General features: G+C 36.9%; 1 protein-coding gene across 1 annotated transcript; it reads left to right on the plus strand.

Moving 5' to 3' along the window:
• The first annotated feature begins 5,047 nt into the window (after positions 1 to 5,047).
• klhdc4 (kelch domain containing 4) lies at positions 5,048 to 11,921 on the plus strand. Its single transcript, XM_065271507.2, has 12 exons — positions 5,048 to 5,247; positions 5,356 to 5,447; positions 5,515 to 5,593; positions 5,673 to 5,771; positions 5,975 to 6,111; positions 6,598 to 6,690; positions 7,759 to 7,921; positions 8,263 to 8,341; positions 8,601 to 8,809; positions 9,041 to 9,449; positions 9,671 to 9,793; positions 11,309 to 11,921. The coding sequence occupies exons 1-12, from the start codon at positions 5,149 to 5,151 to the stop codon at positions 11,479 to 11,481; spliced, it is 1,755 nt and encodes a 584-aa protein (XP_065127579.2). The 5' UTR covers positions 5,048 to 5,148; the 3' UTR covers positions 11,482 to 11,921.
• Positions 11,922 to 16,542: the final 4,621 nt, after the last annotated feature.

Below are 16,542 nucleotides of genomic sequence, written 5' to 3' on the forward strand. Positions count from 1 at the left end.
CAATGTGTGTTTACAGAAAAAAATGTGAAAATGGGAATTCGTCCTACAGAAAATACTGACACTTAATAATTGTGTACACTTGGCAGTGTTGGGGAAGTTACTTTTAAAAGTAATGCATTACAATATTAAGTTACTCCCAAAAAAGTAACTAATTGAGTTACTTAGTTACTTTCTATGGAAAGTAATGCTTCCGTTACTTTTTAGTTACTTTTGCGTTATTTTTTCTTGGCTGAGGCTTGATCTCTTTCAGGCCTTGCAGGTGTTTTTTAATCACTTATTTCATCACAAAATAAGACAAAAAGTTTCTGACTCAAAATTTTCCACACAGGTGCGCACACATAGAGTGCATAATTCTATGTGACTACGTTCAGTTTAATTCAGTACATTTATTTTTTTAACCAAAGTAATTAAACTGAAAAGTAACTTGCATTACTTTTTTTTTTAAAAGTAACTCCAATATTAATGTGTACATTTAAAAAGTAATGCGTTACTTTACTCGTTACTTCAGAAAAGTAATATTATTACATAATGCACGTTACTTGTAATGCATTACCCCCAACACTGACAATTGATAAATTGAAAACACACTAAACATTTTCACTGTTTTTTCATGAACAATGCCACAAGGACTTGCCATTTTGATGGGACTGACATGTTTACTGAGGTAAAAATTTTCTTTTGATAGATGAACTAAGGATTTTGAAAAAGTTACAGGCTTTGCAGGACATCCATGATGTTGTGCAGTTTGTATTAACATCAGTATTATTTTGCACATTTTAAGAAAGTTTTGAGAAATGCCCCAAAGTGACTGAAATAAAACTGCAGCTTGATGTTAAGAGATGTATGATATTCCATCATGTTAGCAAAGACCACAGTGATTACAGGTGTTTGGTTTCATTTATTTATTTTAGTTTTGGGCTATGGTTAGATGTAGGGATGCACCAAAATGAATATTCTTGACTGAAACCGAAAAAAGGAAACCAAGGCCGAAAAACCGAAACACCGAAAGAAATTATTATGCCAATTATTAGTACAATTGCATTTATTAATTTTATTTATTAAATATATGATTATTTTTTGAGCTATTTGTCTCTTTGTCATGGGTTGTTTGATTAACATTAAGTAAGTTAATCTTTAAGGTTTCTGACTGTAATCTATACATACACTTAAGACATAAACAAATGTTTTTAAGAAAAAGAATACTGTGGAGATAATTTTGTTTATATGTGCCCTTTCAATAACAGAGAGATTTTATGTTTGCTTGTTTTTTTTTAAATGCGTCTCTCTCGTATGTGCACTATTGAGGGCACTTAAACGCGCGCACACACAGAGACTGAGGGTGAATCCCAAACAGCGCAACAGTCGCCATGTAGTCAACATAAAAACGTTATGTTGTGTTTCAATGCTTTATTCGCCAAATGTATGTTAACAGTAGCGCGACTCTCTCTAAAGTTTACACAACAAGACATGCTTAATCTTTAAAGACGCATGCAAACAGCCCGACCGTGAGTGAAACCTGCTTGAGCACGGAGGGGAGGGGTGGGTGACGACTGATCACCGTGAGTGAAACCCAAGCGCTAGCGCACAGATGGGAGGGGCGTGGTTGACATTCATTTTCGGTTGACATTTTCGGCTGGACTTTTTATTTCAGCCCGAAACCGATAATGCCATTTTCGGCCGAATATTTCGGCCGACCGAAATTTCGGTTTACCCCTGGTTAGATGTCTATAAAATTTTGCCTTATTCAGATGGTACAGTCAGAATTTGGCGTAAACAGAATGAGAACATGGATCCATCATGCCTTGTTACCACTGTGCAGGCTGGTGGTGGTGGTGTAATGGTGTGGGGGATGTTTTTATGGCACATTTTAGGCGCCTAATTGGGCATCGTTTAAATGCCACGGCCTACCTGAGCATTGTTTTTGACCATCCCTTACCATGTACCCATTCTCTGATGGCTACTTCCAGCAGGATAATGCGTCATGTCACAAAGCTCGAATCATTTCAAATTGGTTTCTTGAACATGACGATGAGTTCACTGTACTAAAATGGTCCCCACAGTCACCAGATCTCAACCCAATAGAGCATCTTTGGGATGTGGTGGAACGGGAGCTTCCTGGATGTGCATTCCACAAATCTCCCATCAACTGCAAGATGCTATCCTATCAATATGGGCCAACTTTTCTAAAAAAAGCTTTCAGCGCCTTGTTGAATCAATGCCATGTAGAATTAAGGTAGTTCAAGGGGGTCAAACACAGTATTAGTATGGTGTTCCTAATAATTCTTTAGGTGAGTGTAAATCTTTCATTAATCTGGCCCCCCTTTTTAAAAAAAAAACCAATTCCATCTTTATATTTCAAATATGAGCTTTCCATCTAAGGATAAATTCCTCCGTCAGATACCCCAAACCCGATTAAAGACAAGAGGAAATCGAGCCTTTGATGTGTCAGGTCCCACCCATAAATAACCTCCTGTCATTAGAATGGCCCTCACATTTTAAGAATTTAAAAAGAGTTTAAAACGTTTCTCCTTGGCTTTTAATTAAACTTTCATGTATTATTTTATATTTTACTAATGTGTTATTAATTGTATTTTTTTACTCTATACAGAATTTCTACCTTCTTTAAAACGCTTTATTTCTAAAATGCACTTGAACTTGAAATAACTTAAAATTATAAAGCAGCACAAACACTTACTTTTTTAAGTTGAAAAAAAATAATAATTTTTAAAGTGAAAAACAAAATGAAAAAAGTGCTTGAGAATTTTTTTTTGTTGGAGTTACTGTGCACACAACAGGGTCAGAGCCACGTCAGCCTGCCTGAGGCAAAGTCAAAGAGGATGTTTGAGAAACAAGGATAACATCAAGGACCTGCTATTGAATAAAACAATACACATAAATCGCAAAAAAAGTATATAACTTTATTTACAAAAGATGTTATACAATAAAATCTAGTTGTACATATCAGTTAAACTGAACACAAATGTATGCATGCAATTAGATTTTGATCTTCCAAAATGTGTATATGTTTTCATATGCCTCATTAAATCAGAACAGATCCAAACAATGAACATTTTATTTTTTATTATACGTCATTTGTTTCTGTTGCTTGGTCATAAATGTAAATCTATAGCTTTAAATTAAAAGGTAGCAGGTGTATGTATCCAATATTGAAATTGTTTGTGTAGGCCTATCTGTTTACTCAGGAGAATAAGCTCAATGGTTTTAGTATCTTGGCAACAAGGTAATCATCCGTAATTTCCCTCTGTTTCAATGATAAAATCATTTGTTGCCACTACGTTCAATATTCCCAACTCAGGCAATTTCTGATCTCATCACAGTCTTTTATGTCACAGATGTACCTTTGGTCACGACTCTAATACACTTTTTTGCAACTGATATCAGGCGGGCATGATTCCTCCGGCGATGTGGACTCACACAAGCGCAAATAACATGATTTCTCCGGGAGGCATCACAGTGATGTTGACTTCACAACAGACATATTTTCCTTTCTAAGAAACCTTATTGAATCCTATACTGAATAGTGGGAAAATCATATTAAATGGAAAATATGAACTGTATTCATGTCTGTCTATATTGATGCTGCTTGCTTGGAACTCATACACAGCAAACAAATCAGAAAAATCTTCACGCTTGAAACCACAAGGTGCCCTGTGTCCTCCTGCTCCACCATTCTTCATGAAAACACCATTGACTACTCAGAAAAACCAGGATCTGGGATTTGAAGAGGCGGAGGTCAAAAATGTTAGGGGTGAGACGTGAGAAGTCTGGAGGCAGGGAGGACGGCACACATACACGCAAATACACACAAACACACACAAATGCACACAGAATGAGAAAAATCTCTCACCGAAGGGCACAATCCCACCTTCACTATGGTGGTCAGGTGACTGGGCTAATGCTGTAAACAGTTATGTGTTTGTCAAATACTTATTTGTTCTTTAAAGATAAAAAACATTGGTGTTTACCAATGCTAAACTATCCTGAATTGTGCATATTGCATGATGCTTGCACACCAAGTCACACATGAGTCTGTACTGACATATCAAAAAAGATGCCCACCCGATAAAGATACGGCCTTTATATTGTAAGAGGATATTTCTCACAGTATCAGATTGCTTTCATTTCCTTTGGTCACACACTTGAACCTGTGATCTGGTTACTCTGAGACTAAGAATGATGTCAGCACATTATAAAGCATATTAAGCTTTGAACCATTCAGAACTATTCACTAGGATGGTGTCCAAGGTTCACGTGTGTTAAGGCCCATGTGAGTGTTTCCATGATAACCAAATGTAAAGTTCACTTTGTTAACACATTCCCCATGGTTCAGGGGAATGTTGAGACTGCTGCATACATGACATTTATATGACCTTTCATTGGTCACAGAACTCAAAACAAGAAGGATTTTTACTACATTTTTTTAGTAAATTACTAAAAAGTTTATTACTATACTATATTTTATTTATTATTATAGTTAAGCTATTATTGTGCAATTTTGTTTATTTATACATTTTTGTGCATTATTTTTTATGTATTTATTATGATTGCTTTAATAAATGTAATTAATTATTTTATTTTTCTTCTTATATTATTTTATATACTATAAAATATACGAATTAAATATTAAATACAACTGTTATATATGTATAATATATATTTTGTTTGATATATATGAAGAATTGTAATCGTATAAATGTGAATTATTCACAAAAAGCAGCTAATTCTGCTGTGTACTTAACAGATGCGTAGTGTATATGTGACAGAAATGCGCATATTGCCCTCTGCTGTCACGTTTTATTATTGGACAAATGACAGAAATTTTGTAATTTTAGTTACAAAGATATCTTGCAGTAAATTGATATTTTAAGAGATACATTCACCACATGCATTTTATTTGCTATACAAAGCCAAATTATACTATGAATCTATTCTTTAAAAGCTCATTCCAATACATTATCATTTTATCCAGACCAGCAAGCGGCGCTACAGCGCAACAGTGTTAAACACCATCCGAGAGGCGTGGTACTGTTGGCGGAAGTTTATGGTCAGACTTGTAGTTCATTTAAATCACCATGTGGTTGTAATTCTTGCCCAAGTCAAAATCAGTGCTGTTAGAAATCGATCAAGATGGGTAAAAAGGCCAAGAAAGAAAAGAAAGTTAAAGGAGCGGAGAAAACAGCCGCAAAAATGGAAAAGAAGGTCTCGAAACGATCGAAAAGAGAAGAGGTGAGGGAGTTTATATGCTAAATGCACTTTAATATACCAACACAAACGCTTAAAGTCACTCACATGCATTGTAATGTAAAACCGATTTACTGTATTACATGGAAACAGGAGGATTTAGAGGCGTTAATCGCGGAATTTCAGTCCCTGGATGCCAAGAAGACGCAAGTAGTGGAAACAGCATGCGATTCTCCGTCCAGCAGGTACGTCATGTGTACAGCTGTCAATCACCTGACAGTTACGTTTGATTGACAGCTCTTTCTCGCGCAGGCTGCACGCTTCGCTGTGCGCACATCCCGAAAAAGACGAGTTGATTTTATTGGGAGGGGAATTCTTTAATGGGAAAAAGGTAACTCTCTCTCTCTCTCTCCCCCAGAAAAGAAAAAAACACAGAGATTATAATGTATTAAATATCTGTTTTCTTCTAGACATTTCTGTATAATGACCTTTTCTTCTACAACATCAAGAAGAACACTTGGGTTAAGGTTGACATCCCGAACCCTCCCCCGAGACGCTGTGCTCACCAGGTATTTCAGCTCTTTAAAAAAGCTAAATCTTTACTTATTGTATTTTTTTGATTGAATTATAAAATATGATGTGCCTTATAATTATGCAAAAATGTATTTTAACCTGAGTGTAAAAATTTAAATTTAGAAATCACCACCAGGGGGCAGACTGGCTTAACATTAGAGCAATCATTGTCTAACCTCTTTCTGTCATATCCCTGCAGGCAGTAGTAGTTCCCCAGGGTGGGGGGCAGATGTGGGTGTTTGGAGGGGAGTTTGCGTCTCCTGATGGCGAGCAGTTTTATCACTATAAAGATCTGTGGGTGCTTCATCTGGGAACACGCACATGGGAGCAAATCAAGTAAGTTGTTTTGTTTGTCAGAATTCACTGCGGACCGACCAATGCTAAGAGATGTATTACAAACAAAAGGGAATATCAAATCTAAAGAGATCTTTAAATGTGCTAAGAGACAAAGAAATATCATATATACTATTATTTTTTTCTTACATGTCATGATTAACTCATTCATAATCATTTAGCAGATGCTAAATCAAAGCGACTTCAATATTTTGACCTCAACAAGAGTAAACTAAAGGCATAAAACACAACCTATATTTATAAGTTGGACACAGCATAGAATAAGTTTAAAAGAAATATTGTTAGCAATGTTAAACAAAGTTAAACAGTGCAAAGTTTAGGGTTATGGATTGGTGCGGTGCATCCAAAAGAGATCTTTTTTTTTGCCAATGGTGGTCCTGGCCCCCCGCAATAGATATAGAAGTTAACAGGATTGACTTTTGACTTGCTGTAAGTGTGCTTTAAAATTTGCCCTTTGTTTTCTTGTAGAGCTCCTGGTGCTCCATCTGGCAGGAGTGGACATCGTATGGTTTTGACCAAAAGACAACTGCTTGTTTTCGGGGGCTTTCACGAAAGCACAAGGTACAGAAAAAATATTGTTATGTAAAGGATGATATATAGACAGCCGCCTGTAATAAGCCCTGACAGTGTGATCAGGACCGACGTGATGCGGAGGGTCTTACACATCGCACTGAAGGGGGCTTATTTCACGATAACAACCATCTGTCTATACATTATCCTGCTTATTACACATATTTACGTCATAAGTAAGGTAAGGAACATTAAATATTGATTTAAAATATATTATTTGCTATTTTTTAACGAAAGCAGACCTTCTGCGAGGAAAACCCGTTTACTTTCAGTTTTAAAGGAAAACACCACCATTTTTCAATGTTTTACTATTTTCTCACCTCAACTTACGACGTATTAATACATACCTGTTTTTAATGTGTACACTTAATCTTTGTACAGTGCGTCGTGAATGTGTTAGCATGTTAGCCCATTCATTCCTTAGGATCCAAACAGGGATGAATTTAGAAGCCACCAAACACTTCCATGTTTTCCCTATTTAAAGACTGTTACATGAGTAGTTACACGAGTAAATACACTTAGTATGTATAGTGAGTATAAACACTTAGTTGCCAACACTTATGATGTTACTGCGCGCTGAAGTCGAAGTGCTGCAAACTTAAGTGCTCCTCCACCATAAAATATAGTTATCATTTTTATCTGCTTAAAAAATCGCCACGTTTTATTTTGTGCCACCATACTTACTCATGTAACTACTCATGTAACAGTCTTTAAATAGGGAAAACATGGAAGTGTTTGGTGGCTTCTAAATTCATCCCTGTTTGGAACCTAATGAATAAATGGGGCTAGGCTAAATGCTAACACATTCACAATGTGCTGTACAAAGATTAACGTACGTATTGATAAAAGATAGGTATGTATTAATTTATCTAAGTTGAGGTAAGAACATAGTAAAATAATTGAATAACGGTGGTGTTTTCCTTCAAGATAAGACGTTTAAATATCACAAACACACTATTTGGTTTAATCATTTGAAAATATAATGTCAAATTTGTTATTAAAAGACATATTTAACTTATATACATTAATAAATAAATTTCTATGTTTTCTGTTCTGCAGGGATTATATCTATTATAACGATGTCCACTCTTTCAATCTGGACACATTTACTTGGAGTCGCCTCCAGCCGTCAGGAACCGCTCCCTGTCCCCGTTCAGCCTGTCAAATGACCCCAACACCTGACGGCAACGGGGTCATCATCTACGGTGGATACTCCAAATCTGTACGTGCCCCTTTTTAACTGTGATTATTTATGTCACTGTCATATAATTCCACTAATTTAAATCTTTAATCAAGCTACAGATATAGACAAGATTTAGATTTTGTATTAAATACCTAACAAGATATGCAATAATATTAAGTATGTATTCATGTACTTCATCTCGCCTGTCTTTTAATAAACTTTATAAGCAGTGTTTCATTTAGTGTTATCATGTGTGAGCATGTTAATGGTAAATGCATCTGTCTTCAGGAGAAAGCGAGCTATTGTGCCAGGAGTCTATCCTTGAGTAAACCCACGAGAGTAAATAGACGTAGGTGGTAATGGTCGCTTTTCTCTTGCAGAGAGCGAAGAAGGATGTGGATAAAGGAACGATCCATTCTGACATGTTCATGCTGAGGAGGGAGGGCAGAGAAGAGCAAGGTGCCATCATTAAAACCAGCGCCTTTCATCATTACTCTAACACTGGCCTTATTCCCCCAAACTGGGATTTGCAATTTATTTTTTATTTTTATTCATTTATTGATAATTATAGTATACATATACATTTATAATAGATTTATATTGTTCTTGTAGATCATTACGTTAGCAGCGCAGAAGGTCATGGGTTAGATTCCCAGGGAACACTGGGAATGCACTATAAGTCACTATATATTCTTAACCGTTTGGTTGTGTATTACAGAGAAGTGGACCTGGACTCGATTGAACCCGTCAGGAGTAAAGCCTCCACCCCGATCTGGTTTCTCTTTGGCGGTGGGACCTGGAGGCCGCGCCCTCCTCTTCGGTGGAGTCTGCGATGAGGAGGAAGAAGAGTCTCTGGAAGGAGATTTCTTTAATGATCTTTACCTTTATGACATCAACAAAAACCGCTGGTTTCCTGCTCAGCTTAAGGTTGGCGTGTGGTTTTGCTATTCATTTCATAAGCACTTCTTTATTTCCAATAAAAGTTTTGATCCCTTAATTTTATTTTTTGTTATTGCCATTGCTTAGTGTTTGCTCTTCGTTTGACTTAGCCAATTACTTTGTTGTGAATGTGGTGCCAAACAATATCCGATTAGGCGAGCAAATTTCATCTGTTATCAAAACTAACAAGCTCTTTAATTTGCTTTTGTTGCCCGGCAGGGCGGCAAGTCAGAAAAAAAGAAGAGGCGTCGAGGAAAGAAGGAAGCGCAGGCCGATGAGACGGAAGAAGAAGAGAAAGAGGCAGCGCAGGGTCCCAGAGAGATTATTAAAGAGATCGTAGCAGAAGATGGAACGGTGATGACCATTAAAGAAGTGATTACAGACACACAAACTGTGGAGGAAAGCGAGGAGGAAGACGAGGAGGAGGAAGAAGAGGAGGCGGTTGCAATGGCTCCCATGGTGGAGCCCTGTCCTCGCTCCAACGCCATGGCAACGGTGAAGCACAGCAAGTTGTATTTGTATGGAGGAATGTTCGAGGTGGGAGATCGACAGTTCACCCTCAGCGATCTCTACAGCCTGGACCTGCATAAAATGGACCGGTGGGAGGTTTTAGTGGAAATGGATCCCAGTAAGTATAGTATGTTAATATTATATGACAACAAAGTTAAATGTATCAATACAATTTTTGTGTCGTATCCTAACCGGGATTCATTTCATCGGTGTGTGGTTACAAGCAATTTGTCTGTTTACCGTGCAAAGCGAAAGGAAATCAATCAAACATAACTAACTTACCAAACTATACAGCGTGTTTTTATATCGACATAAACGATCAATGAACTTTAATTATAGAGACACAGGAGTGGCTTGAAGAATCTGAATCAGAAGATGGAGATGAGGAAGAGGAGGCAAAGGGCGGAGAGGATGAAGACGAGGAAGATGAGGAGTCAGAGGAGGAAAGCAATGATGAAGAAGGTAATCTTTCAGTAATGTCCTTCTTCTCATTTTATATAAGGAAGGCAGAAATAAGCCCTGGCAGTCTTGTATCACACTTAAGAGGCTTATTTCTGTGAAAACAACCAGCTCCTTATACATTTTCCCGCTTATGACATGGCTATTTACCTCATAAGTAAGGTTAGGAACATAAAATATAATTTTTAAATATTTTAATTGCTAATTTTTAACGAATGCAGACCTTCCACAAGGAAAACACGTTTACTTTTGGTTTTAAGATGAGACAAGACGTTCAAATGTCACGATTAAATCATTTTTAAATATATATATATATTATGATGTCATATATGTTATTAAAGGCGGGGTGCATGATTTTTGAAAAAAAAAATCATGAGAGGCAGGCTGAGTACCAAAACACACTTGTAGCCAATCAGCAGTTAGGGGCGGGGCTACCATCCGACATTGTTTCCTGGGTTGCGTATGTGTGGGGCGAGTCTATCAAAAGAAGGTCCAAATTCTATTAGGGTAGGGGCGTGTTTGTTTAAGTGATTTCAAATGTCAACATTGGCTTATAGAGATCATGCACCCCGCCTTTAAAGACATATTTATATAAAATTTGGTGTAATATTAAACTGTACCTGTCAAATGATTTGCATCATCCGGGTTACCATGTGTTATAAGTTTTAGTCGAAATAACTACATACCTTGAAATGTTGCGACTGGCCAATCAGAATCAAGCTTTTTGGAGCGCTGTGTAATAATAAAAATAAATAATAAAAGGAAATCCACCTGTCGGGTAAGTCTCATATTTCACTAATCCTCACACCTGTACCGCTCTGACAGTTTATGATCAAAGCTATGATCTGGATCTTGACAGATGACAAGGTTTAGCCTCCAGGATCCAGGTCAAGATTCTCTGATCCTCTTTGACATCCAGAGCTGTGCGTTTCGCTTTGGGGTCCTCCTTGCTTAAATTCATTATTGTCGGATTCCTGTTTCGCCTGTCAGTTGTAATAACATCAGCGTTTGTTAGGTATTGGCTTCCTCGCGGTCGGGGAGAACACTAAACAAAGATGCTTTGATTTCCCATTTTGTATCGACCACCCCAAGCTCTTACTTTTCAGTTTAGTGTTAAATCTATTCAAAGTTTGTCTAAAGAGGCAGTTTTAGATGGTTGTGCTTAGGTACCCACATTTAATAGTGGCGAAACCAAAACTGTCAAATACCTTGCTTTTTTTTGGTTATTGGTAAAGCTCATTGGTAGAGCCCTGCGTAAACAGTGCAAAATATTATCATGGGTTCAAACCCAGGGAACACTTCATTTAAAAAAAGTTTGACAGCAGACGACTCCGGACCAGATCCGCACCGGATCTGTTCCAGACTTGCTGACTTTGGCCCAGATCCATTGCGGAACCGGCCCAGAGTCGTCTGCTGTTGATTTTTTTTAATATACTATAAAAATGTACTGTTTGGATTAAAGTGTCTACCAAGTACATGACTGTAAATACAAATGACAGTTTTTTACGTATCCATCAGATCCAGAGCACCCGCCAACAGAGCCTGAAGAAACTCTGGCCGATTATCAGACCCGGACTGAGAAGTACTGGCAGGGCCTGGCCCGGGCCAACATGGGTCCTGACGCCAAAGACAAGAAAGTACAAAAGGTCGCCCATGCCATGGCCAAGGTGTTTTTTGAGAGTCAGGAATGAGATTTTGTATGCGTGTCACTGGATTCAAGAAATGTTAGTCTGTATTATAATAATGTGTGTGTGAAGCTGTGAGAAGGAGAATGGAAATTGTATGATGTTACGTACACTGCAATTAAAAATGTCTTGACAAGTGATGAGATGCTGTAACCTAATAAATCAAGTTGAATTTGCTTTAGTTATGTCAACTTTATTTGATAAGTTACAGCAACTCATCAGTAGTTAAAATATGACTTGAAAATCCAAGTTGATTAAAAGTTTAAGTACAAAAAGATTTTTTATACAGTGTATAGGAAATCTCAGTACTGTGTGTATGTTGTGCATGAAAGAATAAGTGTATCTTTAAGTTTTAAAACCAGTAACAAATGTGTCTTTCAGACTATATTGAAAGATTGTCTCAAAATGTACATTATTATCACTAAATCTCACTGCCTTGTTTCTCATCATCTTGTCTATGTGGTTTTTGTAACTGTGCGCTTTTACTTGTTAGCACAAAGAAAATTACACATAAGATAAATCGAGGTGGTGTGAGATGTTTATGTAGTAACCCAAATAATTTAAATCTTAGTAAAATTAAAGGGACACTCCACTTTTAAAAAAAATATGCTCATTTTCCAGCTCCCCTAGAGTTAAACATTTGATTTTTACCGTTTTGAAATGTATTCGTCTGATTTCCGGGTCTGGCGCTACCACTTTTAGCATAACTCAGCATAATCCATTGAATCTGATTAGACCATTAGCATCACGTTAAAAAATAACCAAAGAGTTTTGATATTTTTTCTATTTAAAACTTGACTCTTCTGTAGTTACATTGTGTACTAAGACCGACGGAAAATTAAAAGTTGTGATTTTCTAGTCAGATATGACTACGAACTATACTCTCATTTTGGCGTAATAATCAAGGACTTTGCTGCCGTAACATGGCTGCAGCAGGCAAAATTATATTACGCAGTGCCCGAAAATGGGGACTATTTTCAGGCCAACTTTTAATTTTCCCTAGGTCTTAGTACACAATTTAACTACAGAAGAGTCAAGTTTTAAATAGTAAAAATATCAAAAGTCTTTGGTTATTTTTTAGCGGTCTAATGGTCTAATCAGATTCAATGGATTATGCTAAGCTATGCTAAAAGTGCTATAGCGCCAGACCCGAAGATCAGCTGAATGGATTACAAAACTTTAAAAATCAAAAGTTTAACTCTAGGGGAGCTGGAAAATGAGCATATTTTTTTTAAGCGGTGTGTCCCTTTAAAATGAATATTGAGTTTTTTGTTAACATGTGTCATCAAGTAAAAACAGACTTTCTAATCATTGAGCCAAAGGAAATTAACTTTTCATTAAGCAGGCATTTTTATCCAAAGCCACTTACAGTGCATTTAAGAAAAATATTATTGTTTTAGAGCAGAGATTTTCAAACTGTGGGTTGGGACAGTGGTGAATGGCACAAAAAATGTTTTGTCCAACTAAATAAAATGACAAAGAAATAAAAAAATACTTAAAAAAAAGAGTTTCCTCATATTTCCATTTAAAAATGTTGGGGGGGGGGGGGGGGTCACAAGATGTATAATCCCTGTTTAAGTGGGTTACGAAATTAAACATTTCCCTGGTTTACAGCATGGTTTAACAAAATGTTTTTAACCCCTAAAGTGTCACTTTGCATGACAATTTTTTTAAAAGATTTTGTTTATGGTTTTAAGGCTTAAAGGCCTAACAGTGGCCAAATTCCCATTTAATTTTACGACCTTATTGAGGTTCAAAACAATTTTACACTTTCAGAAATAATTGTCCCAGGCGGTCACTGGGGCAGTACCCTTTAAAAGGTCCTAATATGTACCATTTACATATAGGTACAAATATGTATACATTTGGTACCAATTTGTACCTTTGGTACCAAAATGTAAATCTGAGGTACTCATATAAACTCTTAGGGTGAATGGGTATTGGGGAGAGTAGGGGTGAAAGTACAATTTTTAAGAAAAATTTAATTTTAAAAGATAATGTTATAGACAGAGATATATTTTTGGTGTGGTCAATAACTCACAAGTGTGGTCTATCAATACCAGGTGTAATTTTGAACAAATGTAAAACGACTTTTCACTATAAACATAAGTAATGATTTGTTACTTTCGACCCCACCTGCAGGGACAAGAGTAACACACAGGTGGGTCAAAAGTAACACAACAAAACAAGATGGATTTTTGTGGTACACTTGTTTTTAGTAAATGTACATGACTACGACCTTGTTAATTATGTTGGCTTGAGAAAGCCAACATACTGTTGTTGCACTTAAACTTATTATTATTATTATTATTATTATTATTATGTTGGCTTGACAAAGCCAACATACTGATATTGTATTTAAACTTATGTTGGCTTGACAAAGCCAACATACTGATATTGTATTTAAACTTATTATTATTATTATTATTATGTTGGCTTGACAAAGCCAACATACTGATATTGTATTTAAACTTATTATTATTATGTTGGCTTGACAAAGCCAACATACTGATATTGTATTTAAACTTATTATTATTATTATTATTATGTTGGCTTGACAAAGCCAACATACTGATATTGTATTTAAACTTATTATTATTATGTTGGCTTGACAAAGCCAACATACTGATATTGTATTTAAACTTATTATTATTATTCTTCTTCTTCTTCTTCTGAGACTAAAATTTCTGCGGCTAACTCGTCCGACAGCTTTCAAGCTACATCCACAAAATTTTCCACGGACATTCTGACTGGTCTAAAGAAGTGTGCTATATCTTTTTGACGGGATCCGACTTACAGAATTCCTAAAACGGGACATTAAACTTCGGAAAAGTCCCATTTACTTAACATTGCGACAAACTTTGACGGGTCATAGCTGCAAGCGAGAAATTTGTAGAAACTTGTGGGTTACCACTTTTCAAGAGGCTGGCAGGCACTGTGAGAACATACCTCACATTGGGGTGTAAGCTGTACCCCTTGGGTGTAAGAGGACCTCAAAATTCCCCATTGACTTATAACGGGGCAGGAAACATGCCCATATAAGGGAATAAAAGCGTCCCAGATGGAATATCTTCGCTTTACAGTGTCACAGAGACATGTGGGTGGGCTCATTTTACTCAGGCATCCAATCAGTCTCGGAGGATTCTTATTGAGGTATTAAGCCACGCCCCTAGCAACCAAATATGAGCACCCTAGCAACATAATAAACAAAGCCTTATATCTCTGGATCCGAAAATCATAGAGACATGGGGGTTGGGTCTTTTGGTCATGTTAGCCTTATGCTAGCTCCATGCTAAGTCATACTAGCTTCATGCTAGTTTAGTGCTAGCTTTATGCTAATTTCATAATAAATCATGCTAGCTTCATGCTAATTCATGTTACCATCGTGCTAGCTTCATGCTAATTCATGTTAGCATCGTGCTAGCTTCATGCTAATTCATGTTAGCATCGTGCTAGCTTCATGCTAATTCATGTTAGCATCGTGCTAGCTTCATGCTAATTCATGTTAGCATCGTGCTAGCTTCATGCTAATTCATGTTAGCATCGTGCTAGCTTCATGCTAATTCATGTTAGCATCGGACTAGCTTCATGCTAATTCATGTTAGCATCGTGCTAGCTTCATGTTATTTCATGTTAGCATCGTGGTAGCTTCATGCTAATTCATGTTAGCATCGTGCTAGCTTCATGCTAATTCATGTTAGCGTCGTGCTAGCTTCATGCTAATTCATGTTGGCATCGTGCTAGCTTCATGCTAATTCATGTTAGCGTCGTGCTAGCTTCATGCTAATTCATGTTAGCGTCGTGCTAGCTTCATGCTAATTCATGTTAACGTCGTGCTAGCTTCATGCTAATTCATGTTAGCGTCGTGCTAGCTTCATGCTAATTCATGTTAGCGTCGTGCTAGCTTCATGCTAATTTATGTTAGCGTCGTGCTAGCTTCATGCTAATTCATGTTAGCGTCGTGCTAGCTTCATGCTAATTCATGTTAGCGTCGTGCTAGCTTCATGCTAATTCATGTTAGCGTCGTGCTAGCTTCATGCTAATTCATGTTAGCGTCGTGCTAGCTTCATGCTAATTCATGTTAGCTTCATGCTAATCATGCTAGCATCGTGCTAGCTTCATGCTAATCATGCTAGCATCATGCTAGCTTCATGCTAATCATGCTAGCATCATGCTAGCTTCATGCTAATTCATGTTAGCATCATGCTAGCTACATGCTAATTCATGTTAGCATCATGCTAGCTTCATGCTAATTCATGTTAGCATCATGCTAGCTTCATGCTAATTCATATTAGCATCATGCTAGCTTCATGCTAATTCATGTTAGCATCATGCTAGCTTCATGCTTATTCATGTTAACATCATGCTAGCTTCATGCTAATTCATGTTAGCATCATGCTAGCTTCATGCTTATTCATGTTAACATCATGCTAGCTTCATGCTAATTCATGTTACCATCATGCTATCTTCATGCTAATTCATGTTACCATCATGCTAATTCATGTTAGCATCATGCTAGCTTCATGCTAATTCATGTTAGCATCATGCTAGCTTCATGCTAATTCATGTTAGCATCATGCTAGCTTCATGCTAATTCATGTTAGCATCATGCTAGCTTCATGCTAATTCATGTTAGCATCATGCTAGCTTCATGCTAATTCATGTTAGCATCATGCTAGCTTCATGCTAATTCATTTTAGCATCATGCTAGCTTAATGCTAATTCATGTTAGCATCATGCTAGCTTCATGATAATTCATATTAGCATCATGCTAACGTCATGCTAATTCATGTTAGCATCATGCTAGCTTCATGTTAACTTCATGCTAATCATGCTAGCATCATGCTAGCTTCATGCTAATCATGCTAACATCATGCTAGCTTCATGCTAATCCTGCTAACATCATGCTAGCTTCATGTTACTCATGCTAGAATCATGCTAGCTTCATGCTAATCATGCTAGCATCATTCTAGCTTCATGCTAATCATGTTAGCATCATGCTAAATCAGCCTAGCTTCATACTTAAACATACTAACAGCCAGATAGCCTACTAAACTAAACTTCTAT

This window comes from Paramisgurnus dabryanus, chromosome 23, assembly GCF_030506205.2.
Source record: "Paramisgurnus dabryanus chromosome 23, PD_genome_1.1, whole genome shotgun sequence".
NCBI classification, from domain to species: Eukaryota; Metazoa; Chordata; class Actinopteri; order Cypriniformes; family Cobitidae; genus Paramisgurnus; species Paramisgurnus dabryanus.